The 22,101-nt window shown below is 39.2% G+C and overlaps 1 protein-coding gene across 1 annotated transcript; it reads left to right on the plus strand.

Moving 5' to 3' along the window:
- The first annotated feature begins 671 nt into the window (after positions 1 to 671).
- LOC140862821 (uncharacterized) lies at positions 672 to 2,195 on the plus strand. The gene is made up of 2 exons (XM_073265862.1): positions 672 to 1,062; positions 2,167 to 2,195. The coding sequence occupies exons 1-2, from the start codon at positions 672 to 674 to the stop codon at positions 2,193 to 2,195; spliced, it is 420 nt and encodes a 139-aa protein (XP_073121963.1).
- The last annotated feature ends 19,906 nt before the right edge of the window (positions 2,196 to 22,101 follow it).

A 22,101-nucleotide genomic window follows, 5' to 3' on the forward strand; every position in this document is an offset into this window, starting at 1 on the left:
CCCATATGGAAGTGGGAAGATGTTACGATGAATTTCGTGGTAGGATTGTCAATTTCACCGCGAAGGATGAACTCGACTTGGGTAATATTTGACAGGATGATGAAGTCAGCTCATTTTCTTCCAGTCAGGAATAACTTTTTGATGAATCAGTATGCAGAACTGTACATTCGAGAAATAGTCAGACTGCACGGGGTTCTAGTGAGAATAGTGTCTAACAGTGATCCTAAGTTCACCTCGAATTTTTGGGGAAGTTTACACCGAGTTTTGGGAACGAAGCTAGCTTTCAGCACAGCTTTCCACCCCCAGACAGATGGTCAGTCAGAACGAGTAATTTAGATACTCGAAGACATGTTGAGGGCCTGTATGATCGACTTTGGAGGTAATTGGTAATCGAAATTGCCTTTAGTGGAGTTTAATTATAACAATAGTTATCAAGCGACTATTGGCATGGCCCCATACGAGGCATTATATGGGAGAAGATGTAGGACTCCCCTGCATTGGGATGAAGTGGGAGAGAGAGATGTTTTGGGCCAGATATAGTGACTCAGACGGTAGATGTGATATCCAAGATCAGATATAGAATGTTGACAACACAAACTTGACAAAAGAGTTATTCCGATCAGCGGCGTAGAGATTTGGAGTTCCAAATAGGTGACCATGTTTTCTTGAAGATGTCACCATGGAAGGGTGTTATAAGGTTTGGTAAGAGAGGTAAATTGAGTCCAAGATACATAGGACTTTTTGAGATCCTAGAGAAAGTTGGGGCTCGAGCTTACCGAGTAGCTCTACCACCAAACGTGGAGGGCATACACAATGTCTTCCATATCTCTATGCTAAAGAAGTATGTGGTGAATCCTTCTCATGTTATTCGCCATGAGCCAGTAAAATGGACGCCAGACCTGTCCTACGAAGAGATGGCTGTTCAAATCTTGTACAGACAAGTTCGTAGGTTGAGGAACAGAGAGATCCCGATGGTGAAAGTCCTATGGCGCAATCAATTGGTTGAGAAAGCTACATGGAAAACCGAGCAGGATATGCGAGCACGCTATCCTGAACTATTTGGTAAGTCAAATTTCGAGAACGAAATTCTTTTAAAGAGGGTAGAGTTGTAAGGTCCAAAAGTCCACTAGCTTAATCACGATGAATTAATAAAATTATGTGAGTTATTGCATGATATTTAGAATATTTAATTGTTATGTTTAATTATGTGATTTATTTTAACGCCTGAAAGTTTATGGGATGTGATTTTATTTTTTTTTAAAGTTTTCAAGTTGGTATTAATTTTGGGTCGTAGGGACGAGTCTAGCCTTGGACCGAGTTAAGAAAATATTTTATATGCAATGTATTTTATTATTGAGAGAGTAAAATTTTAAAAGATTTTTAAGTGTAATTAATGGGCCGTATAGAGAGCCCATTAGTCACAAAACAATTAAGCGTTCATAATTTTATTCTGAATTCTCATTTTTGAACGCTCCATTCTCCTCTCAAAGTCTCTCTCGCTCAAACATTACGATTTCAAGGGTTAGTGTTCTTCATTGTCAAGGCTAGATCATCTCTCTGCCTAGGTTAATCCCAATCAAACGATTCAGGCAAGTTTTTACTGTTTTGAAACCCATTCAAGGCTATATCTATTTTGAAGTTGTAACCCTAAGTGGTTTATATGATGATCTATGCATGTTTTGTAAGATTCATGAGTATGATGTATAATCGTGATGCGTGATGCGTTCCTGATATCTTTGGTGTAATTTTATTGATGTTTTCATGGATCTAGAAGAAAGGTTTTAGAATGTTGGTGTGTGTAGGAGTTTTGATTCAAACTCTTGAATAGATGAATTGTTATGGATTCTTTTCTTGTTTTTGAAGTTTTGTGGAGTGCAATTTTATTTGAAAAAGTGTGGGTGTGTATTTTCATCAAAAAGGGTTGGAAAGAGCTTGTAATGGCCATGTTTTCGTCCAGTTCGCGCAGCATCGGATTGCCTAGAAAACCCAGGCAGCGCTTTGCGCCTAGGCGGTATTTTTTTGCCGCCTAGGCGGGAGCTGTGGCGCCTAGGCGGAAATTTCTTACCGCCTAGGCGAAAAATGTTCTGTCCAATTTTTTTATGCTTTCGCATTTGAAGTCCAAAATTAGGTTTTATGACATTTTAAGCTCTTTTATGTGTTTTTAAGACATTATATTGGAGAAAGTTTCGAAATGAATCGTTCGGGACGGACGGAACGAATCACGCGGACCGATTATACTATGTAATGCATGTTTATGTTTCAACCTTCATGGAAACTAATTTTTCATTGAAAATCATGAAATTTAGGAAGTATTTTATGCATGCATGATTATCACATTGGTTTATGCATGCACGACATTGTTTTATGAAAGTTCACAATTATGAAAGAAGGATGATTATGACTATGAAGTATGATACGATGAATGGTATGATGTATAGAAAATGTTTTGATGATTTATGCGTCTTCTGGTGATTGTATGGGATATGCACTTAGGGATGAGCTCCGGAGCAGCTATCCAAACATGGCTCACGGGATGGTTATACGTGGTATGCACTTGGGGATGAGCTCTCGAGCGGCTATCCAAAGAATGAAAGTTTACGGGCATAATGTCATATGCTTGTTGATCAACAGGAAACTATGAATGACTTATTATGACGGTTGCCACACTACTCATACTTTATCACCACAAATATTTTTATGTTATGGCTACATCAAAGTTATGTTTATTGCATGAAAGCTTAAGTTAATGTTTTCTCTTTTAAAGTTTAGAAAGATCCTTTTACGCATTTCCTTGCTGAGTCTTTAGACTCACTATACTTGAATGGTGCAGGTAATGATGATGTTGATGCCTTCATTGATGATTATGTGGACGGACATGAAGAAGAGGCAGATGTCGGTCCAGTGGATGATGCATGAGTGCGAATGCTATTGAATGAAAATTGTTTAAAACATTTTTAGTTGATGAGAGGAAAACAAGTTTTGAATTTTAAGTTTATGGACATGTTTGGCAAAGACTTTTAGATTCTATTTCATTATTTGTGCACTTTTAATACTCTCATTTTAATAAAAAAGATGATGCTTCCGCAAAAGTTTTTATTTTCCCCAAAATTTTAAGTATGTATGTTGAGTAACGCTCCGATGTGAAAATTGGGACGTTACAGTTCAGAAGCTTCGAATTCGCATGTCTTCCACGTGCCAAACTATCATGTTCTGAAACTCCAATCTCCATCTTCGGACGTTCCGATCTCATGCATGCGATTGCATGTCAATACACTAGCGACACGTCCCTAGTGCGCATGGCATAACTCTTCGGAAGTTCTGATCTCTGGTTCAAAAGTTCTAATCTTGCTTTTGAACTCCCTCCCTTGGTCCGATTACTTCGGATATTCCAATCTCTTATGGTTCGGACGTTCCGAACTACCCGATTCAACTTTTACTCTTGGACCATTTTCTGATTCTTGGAGTCGATTTCTTGGTCCGATTACTCGTATTAAAAACCCTTAATCAAATTTAATCATTTAAGCTCGTAAAATGGGATTCGGATTACTACAAAACTTCTCGCTGCATACATATATATTCTCAAAACTAGTGCTTTTATGCATACGGTGCATGCATTCTGTATAAAAAATTTATATATATTAAAACTAAAATTTTAGAAATGTTTTTTTAATAATAATTTTTATTATTTTTATAGTGATATTATTATGGTAAAATTCAAAAATATGGACAAAAAATTAAAATATAATATATTAAGATATGATAGTTGTGGGGACCTCGGGTTGCTAATCTCATCTTAGGGTAATTAATGATTAATTAATAATTAATCAAACAATAAAGGAATATTAAAACCAGGAGCTAAATTTTTTTTTTTTTTTTGAAAAACCATCACCTCGCTCGATCGGACAAACTCACCCGATCGAGCGAGCAAAAAATCCCATTCCTCGGGTGGAAAACCATTTTGGCCTCGTTCGATCGGATGAACTCGCCAGATCGAGCGAGCCCAAAAATGGTATTCTCGGGTTTCAATATTTCCAGGCCGAGCTCGATCGGTGAAGTTCACCCGATCGAACGGGCTCCATTTCCAGAAAATCTGCAGAACAGGTTTTTGCTGTCAAAACTTGGAACATGGCATGATTCATCTTCAAACATGGATTCTAAACATGTTATAAAATCTGGAAACATGCATACATACATGTATTAAGTCCCTAGCATCAAACCATGCGCTTATTACATCAAAATAGTCGTTCAAAAAGCGATAAAAGTCACAACGACATCAATACTTATACATAAACTTCAACCCAAAATAGTTCTATAATGTTTGATGCTTCTAAACATAAAAGTTCAGCTATAACCCAAGTCCACACTTGCTACATCTCTCTCCTAAGATGTCAATGATGTCTTTGACTAGCTTCTGCCCCCTTTGTTGCCATGCACACATACAAAACAAAGCAACATTCGGATAAACTCCGGTGAGAAATCATTCTCAGTATAATCGACATATATAAAACATTAAATAAATCATATCAACTCTATTCATAATCGACTCAACAATAGAGTAAATAACGCATATATTGAATAAGAATTGATTCATTTAACTTCGTTGCCATCAAGATTTGTAAACAATCTTGACATGGATATCCATCTAACATAGCCATTCTTGACTAGAAAATAAGGTCGCCTCCGACCTTGGCAATAGAATCAATTCCATACATATCATATCATAATCATATCGAATTCAAAGATCCATTACCTGAGATAGATCGACAATATCAAATAAAATAAAAGCGATAAACAAGTATGTGATTTTGGCGGGATAACTCGAGAAACTACATTCTCAAGTTTCAAATCCCTGACTCGCGATGTCGTCTTATACCTTCGTATTTTCTCGGTTTTGAACGCTTCATATCTGAAACATAACATCAAAACATTCATATCAAACTTTGTTCAAATCTATCATTTCAAATCAATTCAAAATCATCAATAGATCTTCAATAAAAATCACTTCAACCTCAACTTCTTCTTCTTCGGTTCGAATTCAAGTTCTTGAGTCGTTAGCCTTCAAAACTAGTCTGAAATTGAAGAATAAAAATTCTACAACATCAATAACACGTCAAAAAACATTTCGGCTCAATCATAAGCTATCAAAACGGTCTCAAAACACGAATCAACGGCGTAGCGACTGAAAATCGGTAACCAACGAAATATCAAAATCATTTCTAACCATTCAAAATCATCCGTACATAAAATATCAGCAATATCAACTCAATATCACTTCTAACAGCAGCTATAAACATCAAACATAAGCTGGAATTCATGATTAAGTACGATTAAACTCTTCGATCCGGTTTCGATATCGGAATGTATAAACGTCGAAGAACACATACATAACATCAATTTCTGATATCTACCAGATTTCAATCTTCAAAACATGCCGAAATAATTAGACACTTACACTAGATCGAAGCCCTTGTCGCAAGGATTCCAGAACTATTTTTGGAATCGAAATCGGACGATCGGATCAAACGTTACGGGATTTTGAAACTCGAAAATTCAAAGAAAATGAAGATCTCAGCTTGCTCTGTTCGATTTTTCTGAAATGAAATAAGAGAGTGCACGTATACATGCTGACAACTCAAATAATAATCGGATATGTATTGCATAAATTGCAATGTATTCCCTGAAAACTTCATAAATTTCAATTCAGTCCTCGGCCCTCTATTTAATTCAATTTCAATCCTAAATAATTTAAGAATATTAAAATTTAAATCGAAACTCTAAATATTTCCAAATTAAGTATACTCTGATTAAAATTAAATTAATTTCGGATCAAATCAAATAATCTCGGGCCTTACATTTCTCCCCCACTAAGGCATGAGTTCGTCCTCGAATTCATAAACAATATAGATATGCAGTCTCTATACTCATAAGAATAAAGAATAACTGAAAACTGAATAAGAACTCACATCAGTGGAATAGATAGGGAAATCTCTGCTTCATATCTTCTTCAACTTCCCACGTTGCCTCTTCAACTCCATGCCGATTCCACTGAATCTTCACCAATGGAATGGTCTTGTTTCGGAGTTGTTTTTCCTTCCTATCGAGTATCTGAGTTGGCTGTTCAAAGTAGCTAAGAGTTTCATCCAACTCAGCTTCATCAGGTTTCAAGTATGGCAGCTTCCAAACACTCATCTGCAATGTTCACTGGTATGGCGACCGCCGCATTTAGTACAGTAAACTTCAGACCTATGTCCAACTCTCGACTATTTGGATCCACTTGAACTAGAAGAACTACCACCTGGACATTTAAATTGTTTGCTTTTTCCTTTAAATAAATTTTTCTTACCACTACTGCTACCTCCAACATCAAATCGAGGTGGTGGTGGAATCTGTGGCTGCTCTTGCGGTTGTCTCACTAGCTGTGGCACAAACTGTGCTCTTCGTTGCCTCAATATACCTGCTTCAGCTCCTTTTGCACGATTCAGAGCATCGGCAAAGGTATTTGGTTGTCCAGCATTTACAAGAGTGAAGACATCTGGATTCAAGCCATTTATAAATTGATCGTCTTGAGCTTCATCACTGGCAGCAATATGTGGAGCAAACTTCAATAGGCTAGTGAACTTTGCAACATATTCTTCGATATTTAACTGTCTCTGTTGAAAACTTGAAACCTCTGCTCCTTTGTCCTTTCGATATGAAATAGGAAAGAACCGTTGATAGAAAGCAGTTCGAAATACAAACCAGGTAATAACAGTACCTTGATTTTCAAACGCTATCTTCGTCGCTATCCACCAACTTTTGGCAAGGCCATGTAGTTGATGAATCACCAGTCTCACACGACGATCATCTATATAATCGAGGGATTCAAATAACTGCTCGATATCCTCCAGCCAAATCTCACAATCAACGGAGTTCTCAATGCCTTGTAGTTTTGGTGGATTGAAGGACTGAAATCGTTTATGCAGTTTTTCCACAGGATTTGCATCACCACTCATCGTATCAACAGACGTACTACCCTGTCCGAGTTCAGTTGCTATCACTGGTACCCATGGCACTGTTTGTGCAGCATTAGTCTGCTTTGGCTGATTCATTGCCAATGTCTGTCTAGTGGTCGGTACTTGACGGGGAGGCATATATGATAATCAAACAGATTAGTGCACAATTCGTCAATATATCATATACACAATTATGTCTCAGTCCCTCCTCTGATTAGCACTTTCATGCGTCGTCAAGAGATCGAGTTCTGATTCATACTCAGTCACTTCATGCTTTATTCAGTTCAAGTATTCAACTAGCATGTAATTCTGCAAACTGTACGGCATACTCTTACCATTTAATCACATACTCATACGATAATAAAATCTGAAAAAAGTAAAACATATTCCATGCGAGCATGCAATGAGTAATTAAAGCAATCATAAGGACTCGATCTACCCCGCTCATCTATTCTCAGTCCAAGAAACTTAAGCTTTGATACCACTTGTTGTGGGGAGCTCGGGTTGCTAATCTCAACTTAGGGCAATTAATGATTAATTAACAATTAATCAAACAATAAAGTAATATTAAAACCAGGAGCTAAAAAAAATTTTTTTAAAAAATAACCATCACCTTGCTTGATCGGACAAACTCACACGATCGAGCGAGCTAAAAATCCCATTCCTCGTGTGGAAAACCATTTTGGCCTCGCTCGATCGGATGAACTCGCCCGATCGAGCGAGCCCAAAAATGGTATTCTCGGTTTTCAATATTTCCAGGCCGCGCTCGATCGGTGAAGTTCACCCGATCGAGCGGGCTCCATTTCCAGAAAATCTACAAAACAGGTTTTTGCTGTCAAAACTTGGAACATGGCATGATTCATCATCCATGGATTCTAAACATGTTATAAAATCTGGAAACATGCATACATACATTTATTTTGTCCCTAGCATCAAACCATGTGCTTATTACATCAAACTAGTCGTTCAAAAAGCAATAAAAGTCACAACGACATCAATACTTATACATAAACTTCAACCCAAAATAGTTGTATAATGTTTGATGCTTCTAAACATAAAAGTTCAGCTATAACCCGAGTCCACACTTGCTACATATTTCTCCCAAGCTGTCAATGACTTCTTTGACTAGCTCCTGCCCCCTCTGTTACCATGCACGCATACAAAACAAAGCAACAGCCGGATAAACTCCGGTGAGAAATCATTCTCAGTATAATCGACATATATAAAGCATTAAATAAATCATATCAACTCTTTTCATAATCGACTCAACAATAGAGTAAATAACGCATATATTGAATAAGAATTGATTCATTTAACGTCGTTGCCATCAAGATTCATAAACGATCTTGACATGGATATCCATCTAACGTAGTCATTCTTGACTAGAAAATAAGGTCGCCTTCGACCTTGGAAATAGAATCAATTCCATACATATCATATCATAATCATATCGAATTCAAAGATTTATTACCTGATATGGATCGACAACATCAAATAAAATAAAAGCGATAAACAAGTATGTGATTTTGGCGGGATAACTCGAGAAACTACATTCTCAAGTTTCAAATCCCTGACTCGCGATGTCGTCTTATACCTTCGTATTTTCTCGGTTTTGAACGCTTCAAATATGAAACATAACATCAAAACATTCATATCAAACTTCTTTCAAATCTATCATTTCAAATCAATTCAAAATCATCAATAGATCTTCAATAAAAATCACTTCAACCTCAACTTCTTCTTCTTCAGTTCGAATTCAAGTTCTTGAGTCGTTAGCCTTCAAAACTAGTCTGAAATTGAAGAATAAAAATTCTACAACATCAATAACACATCAAAGAACATTTCGGCTCAATCATAAGCTATCAAAACGGTCTCAAAACACGAATCAACGGCGTAGCAACTGAAAATCGGTAACCGACGAAATATCAAAACCATTTCTAACCATTCAAAATCATCCGGGCATAAATTATCAGCAAGATCAACTCAATATCACTTCTAACAGCAGCTATAAACATCGAACATAAGTTGGAATTCATGATTAAGTACGATTAAGATAAACTCTTCGATCCGGTTTCGATATCGGAATGTATAAATGTCGAAGAACACATACAAAACATCTGTAGTAGCTCGTAACCAATTAAAGAGATTAAGGAACTAATCGCATTTGCTAAACTCGAGTTCGCACGATCCGAAGTGGAGGATCGGAGGCTCCGAACGGGATCGGATGATCCGAAGGCGAGTTCGGACGCTCCGATCGTTCTGCCGACAGACGTCATAGATGACGTCATTGTGCTGACATAAGCAATGATGTATTTTTGGGTTCGGACGACCCGAAGTCAAGATCGGACGGTTCGATCGTGTTCGGAAGGCCCGAAGTGGAGTTCGGACGGCCCAAACTCCGTCTATAAATAGGAGGGCCGAGTTTCACTTTCAGTCGCACCATTCACCTCTTCTCTCTCGATTCCTTGGTCTTCTAGCTTAGATCTAGGGCATTCTAGGCGTCCCGTGGGGAATCCAGAAGTGGCTTAGCGATCTAGGCATCGCAGCGGAGCTGTGGTCTAGTTTTGAGGCAACGACAGCAAAGGGCTAACGATGGACGAATGTAGAGCTTTTGCTTCCTAAAAATGTATAGGAGTATGCAATAGCTTAGTTAAGGCTTTTAGAGCACTATAATGATATTAGTATCATTTGGCAGTGTAGTGCAGATTATAGGCGTGGACCTAGAGCTGATTAGCACTTGCCTAGTATTTGAGGTACGAAATTACTGTTCGAGATATCCTGACTGAGTATGCATGTATTATGTGACTGCATGATTTATATTCCATGATTATATGTTGCATACATTTGCATCTTGTACTATCTACTTTGATATGTCTGTTAGTAGGGTTCTACCCTATCCTGTTAGTGGATGGACTTCCATCGATTTGGGTCCGGCGTATCCACTAGTATTTCGGTATGTGAGCCACCTCCTTAAGCGACGGCACAGCGGGCTACATACCAGGGCCCGGTCTTTCTCCGTTATCTATTCTTGACCTCTAGTCAGTAAGCGGTTCACTTGCATTCATGTATACTCATACTCTCATGCTGAGCATTTTATGCTCACGTCTCGTACTCTATGTTTCTGGACACCCTATTCCATGCGGCAGATTTGCGATTGGATGAGGCGGGTGGATCCAAGAGGGGCTAGGCAGCGGTTGGCCAGCTGGAGCTTCGCCTAGGTTTTTATTCTGTTGTTATTGGGTTGATACAACGTTCGATCTTGTTGTATAACTATTTGGGTACTTACAGATTCCTTGCCTTGGGATTGTAGTATTTTATATTGTTTATGGTTTCCACAGTTTCATTCTTATTTTTGTTTAATTAAGTTAATTGCATGCCTAAGTTCTGTTTAGTAGGTGATCTCGGTAAGGTTCACTACATTTATGGTATCAGAGCATGCATAGTATTCTTGGGATTTAGATTCTCAATAAGATAACCGCGAGGTAAATTTTGTAGATGGCGGATCGCGATGATCAGAGTAGTCACGACAGTATTGGTGGACATTGGGTTGATGCCGACCGGGAGCATCGTCGGGTACGCCATCATCGTCGTCGTGATGAGGATCGTTTCAGTGTGCTTCGATTCTTACAGATGGGTCCTAAGACCTTGGTTGGAGGTGAGTCTTCGGAGGATGCGGAGAACTGGTTAGACCGCATGGAGATGACTTTTCAGACTTTCCACTGTACTGAGGAGCAGAAGATGGAGACACTTGGCTATCTTCTGGATGGGCGAGCCCGTAGGTGGTGGAGGTTTACTTCTTCACCCTTTGTTGGAGTGAGAGGAGTGGCACCTGGGACGAGTTCTGCACAGCTTTTCAGAAGCTGTATTTTCCTCCTGCACTCTGTCAGACGAATGCGGGTGAGTTACTGAGCTTACGGTAGGGAGCTATGTCTATCCACGAGTATCAGCAGAAGTTCTTTGATCTGTTTTCTTATTGCCCGGAGATTGCTGACAACTCCAAGATGAAGTACAATCTGTTCCTTCAGGGCCTTAACCCTAAGATCCATGACCGTGTGGCGGTCAGTGACAACATGTCCTACGAGGGTTTGGTGAGTCGTTGTCACCATGCGGAGGATAGCATCCGGCGGAACAAGTGTTTCTCTCAGCCGAGGCCTGCGAGTTCTTTGGGTCCCCGTGCTCAGTCTTTCAACAAGTCTGGATCTACTTCTTCTTCCTCTGGTTCTGGAGGTGTTGTACGCTTTGGGAAGAAGGACAAGTGCGACCATTGCGGGAATAACCATCCGTCAGACAAGTGCCGTAGAGCTTCTGGAGCTTGTTTCCGATGTGGAGAGTTTGGTCATCTCCGGAGAGATTGTCCACTGTCTGGGGGAGGCGGTTCTGGTTCTGGTTCAGGATCTGGTTCTCAGGCTACCGTTCAGCAGAGGTCACAGGGACAGGCTGCTGGGAGTTCTCATTTGAGGCCGCAGGCTTCCGGTCAAGTGTTTGCCTTGAGGCATGATCAGGCTGTGGAGGAGAATGAGAAGGTCATCGCAGGTACATTTTTGCTTTATGGTATACCTGCTCTTGTACTTATTGACACTGGTGCATCTCATTCCTTCATTTCTGCACGATTTGTTAAGAGGCATAAGTTACTATGCATTGCACTAGACGTAGTAGTTTCTATTTTTACTCCGACGGGTCAATCTGCTTTGGCTAAGCGTCTAGTGATGAGTTGCCCTTTAGAGTTCGAGGGTAACATTCTGTTATCGAATCTCATGGTTCTTGCGATGGACGATTTCGATTTCATTCTGGGGATAGACATGCTGACTACCTATCTAGATTCAGTGGACTGCTATCAGAGATTGGTACTCTTTCATCCGGATGGGAGTGATAGCTGGTTTTTCTATGGTAAGGGAGCGCGACCCCCGATGCCTTTGGTATCAGCTTTGAGAGCCTGTCGAGCTCTAGAGTCTGGCGGGGAAGGCTACCTTATCTATGCAATTGATTTGTCCGCTGAGAGCATTGGGATAGAGAGTATTCCTATTGTGGATGAATTTCCAGATGTATTTCCAGATGAGATTCCGGGTTTTCCCCATGTTAGGGAAGTAGAGTTTGGCATAGAGTTGATGCCGGGTACTTCGCCTATTTCTCGAGCACCGTATCATCTGGCTCCATCAGAGATGCGAGAGTTGAAGAATCAATTACAGGATCTTTTGGACAAGGGGTACATTCATCCTAGTATATCTCCTTGGGGAGCTCCTGTTCTGTTTGTAAAGAAGAAGGATGGGTCTATGCGGTTGTGCATTGACTATCGACAGCTGAATCGAGTTACTGTGAAGAACAAGTATCCTTTGCCTCGTATTGATGACTTGTTTGATCAGCTGCAGGGTACTTCAGTTTACTCCAAGATTGACTTGAGGTTTGGGTATCATCAGATGAGAGTCCGAGATCAAGACGTAGCCAAGACTGCATTCCGTACTCGCTATGGGCATTACGAGTTTCTAGTGATGCCATTTGGATTGACTAATGCGCCGGCTATATTTATGGATCTGATGAACCGCGTTTTCAGGGAGTATTTGGACAAGTTTGTCGTGGTATTCATTGACGACATCCTGGTGTATTCACGCAATGCGGACGAGCATGTTTCACACTTGCGATTAGTACTGCAGACTCTTTGGGATGAGCAGTTGTATGCCAAGTTGAGTAAGTGTGAGTTCTGGATGGATCGAGTGGTCTTTCTGGGCCATATCATATCCAGGGAGGGGATTTATGTTGATTCGAGCAAGATTGAGGCTGTGCTTAATTGGTCGCGTCCAACGACGGTTGCTGAGATCCGTAGTTTTCTGGGTCTAGAAGGGTATTATCGTCGTTTCATTCTAAACTTCTCTCAGCTAGCTCGACCGTTGACGCAGCTTACCCGCAAGGGTGTTGATTTCGCATGGTCCTCCGAGTGCGAGAAGAATTTTTGCGAGCTTCAACGGCGGTTGACTTCTGCGCCGGTGTTGGCATTACCGTCAGGATCTAGAGGGTATGTGGTGTACACCGATGCTTCTCTTCAAGGGTTAGGTTGTGTCCTGACTTAGAATGGGCATGTGATCGCATACGCTTCTAGACAGCTGAAGCTTCATGAGGACAATTATCCGGTTCATGATTTGGAGTTGGCAGCCATTGTATTCGCTTTGAAGATCTGGCGTCATTATCTGTATGGCGAGAAATTTGAGATCTTCACCGACCACAAGAGTCTCAAGTATTTGTTCACTCAGGCAGAGTTGAACATGAGACAGAGACGTTGGATGGACTTGCTTAAGGACTATGATTGAGAGATTAAGTACCATTCGGGAGCTGCTAATCTCAGTGTTGATGCCTTGAGTCACAAGGTGCGACTATCCGCAATTCAGACATAGTGCCTTGAGTCGCAAGGTGCGACTATCCGCACTTCAGACTTGTTCTATGTCTAGTGCGATCAGTGACTGTTGTTCTTTAGGGTATACCTTCAAGCACAAGAAAGGTATGCAGAGTATCCAGATGTTTTCAATAATATCTGAGCCATCTTTGTACTTGCGTATTCGGGATGCTCAGATGTCTGATTCAAAGACCCAGCATTTGGCTCGTCTAGTTAACGAGGGTAGTACGTCTGGATTTTACTATTAGTCAGATGACTTTCTGTGTTTGTCTGGTAGGCTTGTAATTCCGGAGGATGTAGAGTTGCGAGAGGAGATCTTGTCTCAGGCACATCGCACTAAGTTGAGTATTCATCCGGAGAGCAACAAGATGTACAAGGATCTACGTACTCGGTTTTGGTGGAAGGGAAAGAAACGCAGCGTGTATCAGTATGTTTCGAGATTTTTGGTGTGTCAGCAGGTCACGGCATAGCACCGACAACGTGGAGGTTTGCTTCACAGTCTGCCTATTCTTGAGTGGAAATGGGAGCTTATCATGATGGATTTTGTGACCCATTTGCCGATATCCTCAAGGAATTGTGATGTTATCTGGGTTGTGGTGGACCGACTCACCAAGTCAGCGCATTTCATTGCCTATAGCCGAGAGTACTCTGTGGATCGTATGGCTCGATTGTACATTTAGGAGATCGTTCGACTTCATGGAGTTCCTGTGAGAATTTTCAGCGATCGAGACCCCAGGTTTACTTCTAGGTTCTGGGGGAGTGTTCAGCGTGCGATGGGCACTACTCTCAGTTTGAGTACTGCCTATCATCCGGAGATCGATGGTCAGTCAGAGCGCACTACCCGTACTTTGGAGGATATGGTTCGAGCGTGCACTATGGACTTTGGTTCAGCCTGGCAGGATCATTTGCCATTGATTAAGTTTGCGTACAACAACAGCTATCATACTAGCATTGGGTTGGCTCCTTTTGAGGCGTTGTACGGACGACGTTGTCGTACTCCACTATTCTGGGAAGAAGTGGGGGAGAGACAGGCAAAGGTACCAGAGTTAATCCAGCAGGCAGCAGACATTGTTGATCAGATCAAAAAACGGATTAAGACTGCACAAGATCGTCAGGCCAGCTATGCTAATACAAAGCATAGGCCTTTGCAGTTTGATGTTGGGGAGAAAGTGTTTCTGAGGGTGTCACCTTTCCGCAGGATTCTCAGATTTGGCCTTAAGGACAAGTTGTCTCCCAGATTTATCGGTCCGTTTGAGATCTTGGAGAGCATTGGTGATTTGGCTTATCGGCTAGCTTTGCCACCATATCTATCCAGTATTCACGACGTGTTTTACGTATCTCTGTTACGACGGTATGTGGCAGATGAGTCTCATATTCTGCAGCCGTCTGAAGTTCAGGTGGATAAGGATTTGACCTATGTTGAGAGACCTATTCGTATCCTGGATCATAAGGATAAGGTCTTACGGAATAAAGTCATTCATCTAGTTTTAGTTCAGTGGCAGCGTCGAGGTACTGAAGAAGCTACTTGGGAGCTTGAGAGCAGGATGCGTGCAGAACATCCTGAGTTATTTTGATTTCATTTTCGAGTTGTATTCAGTTGTAAACTCTGTAAATGTTTGATTTGAATAAAGAATGTTTCAGCATGTTATTTTATATTCAGTACTTAAGATCTGATTTCGAGGACGAAATATCTTAAGTGGGGGAGAATGTAGTAGCCCGTAACCAATTAAAGAGATTAAGGAACTAATCGCATTTGCTAAACTCAAGTTCGTACGATCCGAAGTGGAGGATCGGAGGCTCCGAACAGGATCGGACGATCCGAAGGCGAGTTCGGATGCTCCGATCGTTCTGCCGACAGACGTCATGGATGACGTCATTGTGCTCACGTAAGAAATGGCATATTTTTGGGTTCGGACGACCCAAAGTCAAGATTGGATGGTCCGATCATGTTCGGAAGGCCCGAAGTGGAGTTCGGACGGCCCGAACTCCGTCTATAAATAGGAGGGCCGAGTTTCACTTTCAGCCGCACCATTCACCTCTTCTCTCTCGATTCCTTGGTCTTCTAACTTAGATCTAGGGCATTCTAGGCGTCCCGTGGGGAATCCAGAAGTGGCGTAGCGATCCAGGCGTTGCAGCAGAGTTGTGATCTAGTTTTGAGGCAACAACAGCAAAGGGCTAACGACGGACGAAGGTATAGCTTTTGCTTCCTAAAAATATTCAGGAGTATGCAATAGCTTAGTTAAGGCTTTTAGAGCACTATAATGATATTAGTATCATTTGGCAGTGTAGTGCGGATTATAGGCGTGGACCTAGAGCTGATTAGCACTTGCCTAGTATTTGAGGTACGAAAGTACTATTCGAGATATCCTGACTGAGTATGCATGTATTATGTGACTGCATGATTTATATGCCATGATTATATACTGCATACATTTGCATCTTGTAATATCTACTTTGAGATGTCTGTTAGTAGGGTTCTACCTTATCCTGTTAGTGGATGGACTTCCATCGATTTGGGTCCGGCGTATCCACTAATATTTCATTATGTGAGCCACCTCCTGAAGCAACGGCACAGCGTGCTACATACCAGGGCCCGGTCTGTCTCCGCTATCTATTCTTGACCTCTAGTCAGTAGGCGGTTCACTTGCATTCATGTATACTCATACTCTCGTGCTGAACGTTTTATGCTCACGTCTCGTACTCTGTGTTTCTGGACACCCTATTCCATGGGGCAGGTTTGCGATTGGATGAGGCGGGTGGATCCAAGGGGGCTAGGCAGTGGTTGCCCAGCTGGAGCTTCGCCTAGGTTTTTATTCTGTTGTTATTGAGTTGATACAGCGTTCGATCTGGTTGTATAACTATTTGGGTACTTACAGATTCCTTGCCTTGGGATTGTAGTATTTTATATTGTTTATGGTTTCCGCAGTTTTATTCTGACTTCTGTTTAATTAAGTTAATTGCATGCCTAAGTTCTGTTTAGCAGGTGATCTCGGTAAGGGTCACTACAACATCAATTTCTGATATCTACCAGATTTCGATCTTTAAAACATGCCGAAATAATTAGACACTTACACTAGATCGAAGCCCTCGTCGCAAGGATTCCAGAACTATTTTCGGAATCGAAATCGGACGATCGGATCAAACGTTACGGGATTTTAAAACTCGGAAATTCAAAGAAAATGAAGATCTCGGCTTGCTCTGTTCGATTTTTCTAAAATGAAATAAGAGAGTGCACATATACACGCTGACAACTCAAATAATAATCACATATTTATTGCATAAATTGTAATTTAATCCCTGAAAACTTCATAAATTGCAATTCAGTCATCGGCCCTCTATTTAATTCAATTTCAATCCTAAATAATTTAAGAATATTAGAAGTTAAATCGAAACTTTAAATATTCTTAAATTAAGTATACTCAAATTAAAATTAAATAAATTCCGGATCAAATCAAATAATCCCGGGACTTACAATAGTATTAGATAAGATACATATTTACTAAAATATGTTTTATTTTTTATTAAATAAAAATATAATGTTTTTTTGTAATTTGAGAGGACATATTTTCTGTTAGTTACTAATTAAGTTAGTTACTCTAAGTCTATCGACTTTAATAATATAGTACAAGTATAGAATTTTGGGGTTAAAATAAATTTTTTTTGTGAATTCGAGATATTAAATTGAAATTTAAAAATTCAAAATGAGTTATGGTCCTTTAATGACCGATAAAAATATCAAAATAAAAATAACTACAAGTTAAAAGGACTAAAAATGCAAAAATATACAAGTTACATAACTAAAAATAAAAATTCACTGAGCAAGACAAAAGGTAAAAAAAACATGCAAGTTACATGACGGAAAATAAAAATTCACTGTTAGCAGGACCGAAAGTGAAAAAAAACGCAAATAACAGGACCAAAAATATAGTTTTCACAGAGAAATATAAGAAAGAGATTTTTCCTTCGAACTTCCAAAAACAAAACTCATGTTCTTTATTTTCTGTCTGTTACATTTTTTGTTTCATTCAGTATCGTGGATCGTATTCCGTACTTATATTAAGTGGTCAACTGCACTCGGAATTAAGGTCGAGTTAAGTTCTTAGCCGCTAATCCATGTTTTCAAAATCATATCGGACCAGTTGGTTCGACCATAAATCGGTCACAAGTTTGGTCTGAAACACCCCAATAAACTGTTTTAACGATCAAATTCGGTGAAGAACCAGTCGGACCGATCAAGAATTTTTTATTTTTAAAATTTTAAATTTAATATTTTGTTATATATATATATATATATATACATGATTATTTAGAATTTGTGCTTCATTAAAATATTATTTTAGTAATACTAGATTTTTTTAATTAATTTATTTATTATTTAAAAAATATATACATATAATTGATATTTTTAAGGGCAAATTATTTTAAAATCCCCAAACCCAAACATTTCTTTCTCTTAACTCCCTACACTCAAATTTGTTTGTTTCAACTCCCTAGTGGTCCCCAATTTTGTCTTAAAAAGTGTTTAACATTAATCATTTGTACGTGACATTGTTTTACCTATCTAACCAGTTCAGGCAAAGCAAAACTATCGGTTACGCAAGGTTTCCAGCCGATATACTCTGGATTAGGGTCCAACATGCTTCCGTAAGATGAATTAAATTCAAATACCTCTTTGACCATAATGTCGTCGGGTCATACCTGCCGAGTTTTACAAAGTGCTCCTCACACTCCAACCACGCAGTCGCTACAGATGGTTTCTGCACAAGCTCCTTCAACGACACCCAGCACAGCCTTAATTCATTTTCTACCTTAAGGCGTATGATATATAAATTTAATTATAGAATATGAGCATAAAAGAACGAGAGGCTTCAGAAAAAATTATTCAGACATAATATTATTACATAAATCAACTCCTTTGAAGAGGAGAAGACAACTTGTTTAGCTACTCATAGTAGCCTTGTTCTTGAAATACATAAAAGAAAACTTAATACAATAAAGAGAGAAATATTACAACAATTTATTTGTAAGAAAACTGAAGGGAATGATCGATATATTCAGCTTCCTTGAACGCTTGTATTTATAGCTGAGGTTCCACTCGTTTCACCAAGAAACTTCAGGAAATCTTACAGTTGTTTTGTCTTGTCCTTCTCTGCCATTATTAATGGCATCTTTAGCTAGTGGATGAGTCACCCGTTATCCACTTTGTCCTGTTATTCCATTATTGATGGCATCGTTTGTTTGTGGAGGAGTCACATGTTGTCCTTTTTCTTTTGGCTCTATCCTCCTCACATGCCTTCTTTATTGTTGTCGGGGCATCTTTTGCTTTTGCAGTGGTCCCCTGAAAAACTTCATCTTTGGTGGTCCCTGTCCACCTTTGCTTGTGTTGGAAAATTCTTTTCGATCCGTTCGGGGTCTGAAGGTTTTTCCGAATTCTGGCTCCTTCTGATTTGGACACTCTGGGCAGATATTCTCTGATCATCTTCCGATATGAGCCATGTTACAAAATTTTCGGCGAGTTTCTTTACTCCCCGGCAGCTTGTTGTTCCACAAAAAGTTTCTCTTCTTTTCGAAGAGTTCTTCCGCAAAAGCCGTAGTTTTTCCTGTCATTGTGTTTAACAGAAATGATTCGTTCACATAATTTTGATAAAATTTGAACGAAAACTTGACATTGTCCATCTCGGTGAAACAAACCCAAATACCTCATGCCCTTCTGGTTGAAATTTCATTTTCTCCAAAAGTGGACACTAATGGTATTTCTTCAGATATAGGATCCTTGATGAATCTTTGATTATTCATGTCAGGTCTCCTTAGCTTGATGAAATGAAAGGGCTCGTGTGATCCTTTTCCTGTTGGTTCTAGAGCTGCACTAAAGAAGTATAATTCGAGCACATCTCCTCTGGATAAATGGTCGTTATTTCCCATGTTTCTTGTACTGCTTCCTGAATCCATTTTGGTATCTGTAATATCTCCTAGAAGCTTGGTGAAGTTGTATAAACTGAGGCTAAAGCCCCAAATTCATGCCATAGCTTTACATCCTTAGGGTTGACATTATTTTTTAGCCAAACCCTTGGATATATCCCTGCAACATCAACCCTGCAAGTGTTAGGGTTAATTTCACTTCTTGTACTTAATTTCTCCCACCTCTGTTGATAAACCTGAAATGGAGAAATGATAGCTGGGTTAGTATCAATCTTAGATTTGCCCTTGTCTGTGTTGGGCCTAAGATTGATCTCTTCTTCTTTTACCCCAGAGGCGGAGGGTTGACTTGATGATTTATCCTCATCAATTGTTGCTTCATCCAGATCATCAAAGGTTGATGATAGATTAGCACTTTTTTCTTGAGTTTCAGATTTCTCAACATCTTGTTTCACAACCGGTGGTTGTATTTCTTGTTCTTCTAAAACCAATGGTTTTAGCATACCTTGTTTATAAGAAACCAATGGTTTCTCTATAGCCTTCACAATTGGCCCTTGAATAGCAGCCCATAGTTGGGTTTGAGCTTGCATACATCCTGTAATTCGATTAGATACTTTGATCCGATCAGCTTGTTGTAACCTGTCGGCCATTTCAGCATTAATGGCTAACTGGTTGAACTCGTTTTGAAGAAACCCAAGGTGTTCCCTGAGATGCCTATGCATTTTCATGATGGAATCCACGTCACTGCCTTCCATCTCTTGTTAAGAAATTTGTAAGAATATTTTAATGAGATTTAATAATAACAATATCAAAAATATAATTTTGACATAATGCTTGCCATCTTAATAACCTAGCTTTCCCAGGTTTAGATTCAATCTTATTTCTTAGGAAAGCTTTTACCTGAGTGTTATCAACCTTCAGCGTGAATTTTTTAGCAATTAAAAATAATGGCCATTTTTCGAAAGCCCTTTTAACTGCATAAAATTCCTTCTCGTTGATATGCCATCTGATGGCCTCAGATTCGAAAAAAAAAACCGCTACAGTATCTGCATGGTATTTCTCCATCCGGGGTGATCTTGGTAAGGACTGCTGCCCACCATTCGTCAATGGAATCCGTAAATAACACCAGATCATCTTCATCTACGGGTATAGCCATTTTTGGAAGATTCTTACATATCTCCTTTAATTGGTTTACCTCTTTAGTATGGTCATCGGTCCATATAAACCTGACATCCTTTTTTAACAAAGGACTGAACACCTTTTTGTACATTGCTAGGTTGTTTATGAACATCCCTGCAAAATTAACTACTCCTAGAAAACTCTGTAGTTGTTTTACATCTTTGAGTTTATCTGAAAAAGTTTTTACCTTTTCCACAATATGGGGTTGTAGAATTATTCCAGTTTCATCAATCTCAATACCAAGGAATTCAATTTTCCTTGTTGCTATGACTGCTTTCTTTTCAGATAAAACAATCCTTCTTGTTACAAATTTTAGAGAAAATCTCTTAGTGTTTAACATGTTCGTCGATGTTTTTTGATGCTATAGGAATATCATCAATATAAACAAACATAAAGTTGAAATAATCTTTAAAAAGGTTATCCATATTTCTTTGAAATATTTGGGGTGCATTGGCCAATCCAATAGGCATAACTTCCCAAATATAGTGTCCTTGTGGAGTAAAGAATGCTGTAAATTTCTTACTGCCTTCTTCCATTCGAATCTGGTAAAATCCAGACTTACAATCAAATTTTGAGAACACTATAGCATTTCGTACACAGCTAATTAGGTTTTCTCTACTGGGTATGAAGTAACCATCAAAATCCAGGATTTTATTAATACCTTGGTAGTTAATAACTAACACGGGTTTCCCTCTTTTTATTTCACCATGATTTCTTACCAGAAAATCTGGGATGCTATATGGTGAAACTCCTTCTTTGATTAGACCAAGGTCCAAATTTTCCTTGATAATCATTCTCATATCCCTTTGATCTGTTATGTTCATCGGGATAGACTTATATCTGACGAATTCATACTCTTTGCCTTTCTATAGAGTAAGACTGGCTTTGAGTTGATTTCTATCCCACCATGCCAAAGGATGCTCGTTATAACTTTCTTTGAGCCTCTTTTTGACATCTTCAAGGGATACCTTATTTTCTAACTCTATATCTTTGTGATTTAGAGTTACCTTGAGAAGCTCCATATCCTCTGTTTGGAGTTCATGTTCTGTAGTTATTTTCAACATGGTTTTTTCAAACCTTCTTGGATCTTTCATTTTTGGGTAAAAAAGTTGTCCTTTATCACCACGCTGGCTGCGAAATATTATCGGCAATTATCGTAAAAAGCAACCTTGAGTTTTTGAACGATAATTTTATGATCACAAATTGTAGTGAACATAAGTCTTCTTGACTCATTGTCTTGTGTGTACTTCTTAAACATTTGTAAGAAGTTATTTCCTAACAGGATATCAGCTCCTGTATCATGGAAATAGATTGATGGTGTCTTTACCTTGTACCAAGGTGTTTGACCTGCTTCTCCCACAAGGATTTCTGCTTGTTTTATTCCTTTGCAAAGAATTAAAATTCTTTGAGAGAAATCTCGTCCAGCAATTTTTGGCAAGTCCTCTTCACATTCTTCAGGAAAGACTCCTATTTTTGCTGTACAAATTCCTCCTCCTGAGTCAATATAAGCTGCAAAGTATTCAGCCTTATATTGTTCGTATAACATACCAATTGGAATGTAGATGGAGAAAAGACTTGTTGTCATTTTACTTAAAGGGATTACTAAATGGTCCTGCCATTTTTAGTAAACTT

This window comes from Henckelia pumila, chromosome 4 (assembly GCF_033568475.1).
Source record: "Henckelia pumila isolate YLH828 chromosome 4, ASM3356847v2, whole genome shotgun sequence".
NCBI lineage: Eukaryota > Viridiplantae > Streptophyta > Magnoliopsida > Lamiales > Gesneriaceae > Henckelia > Henckelia pumila.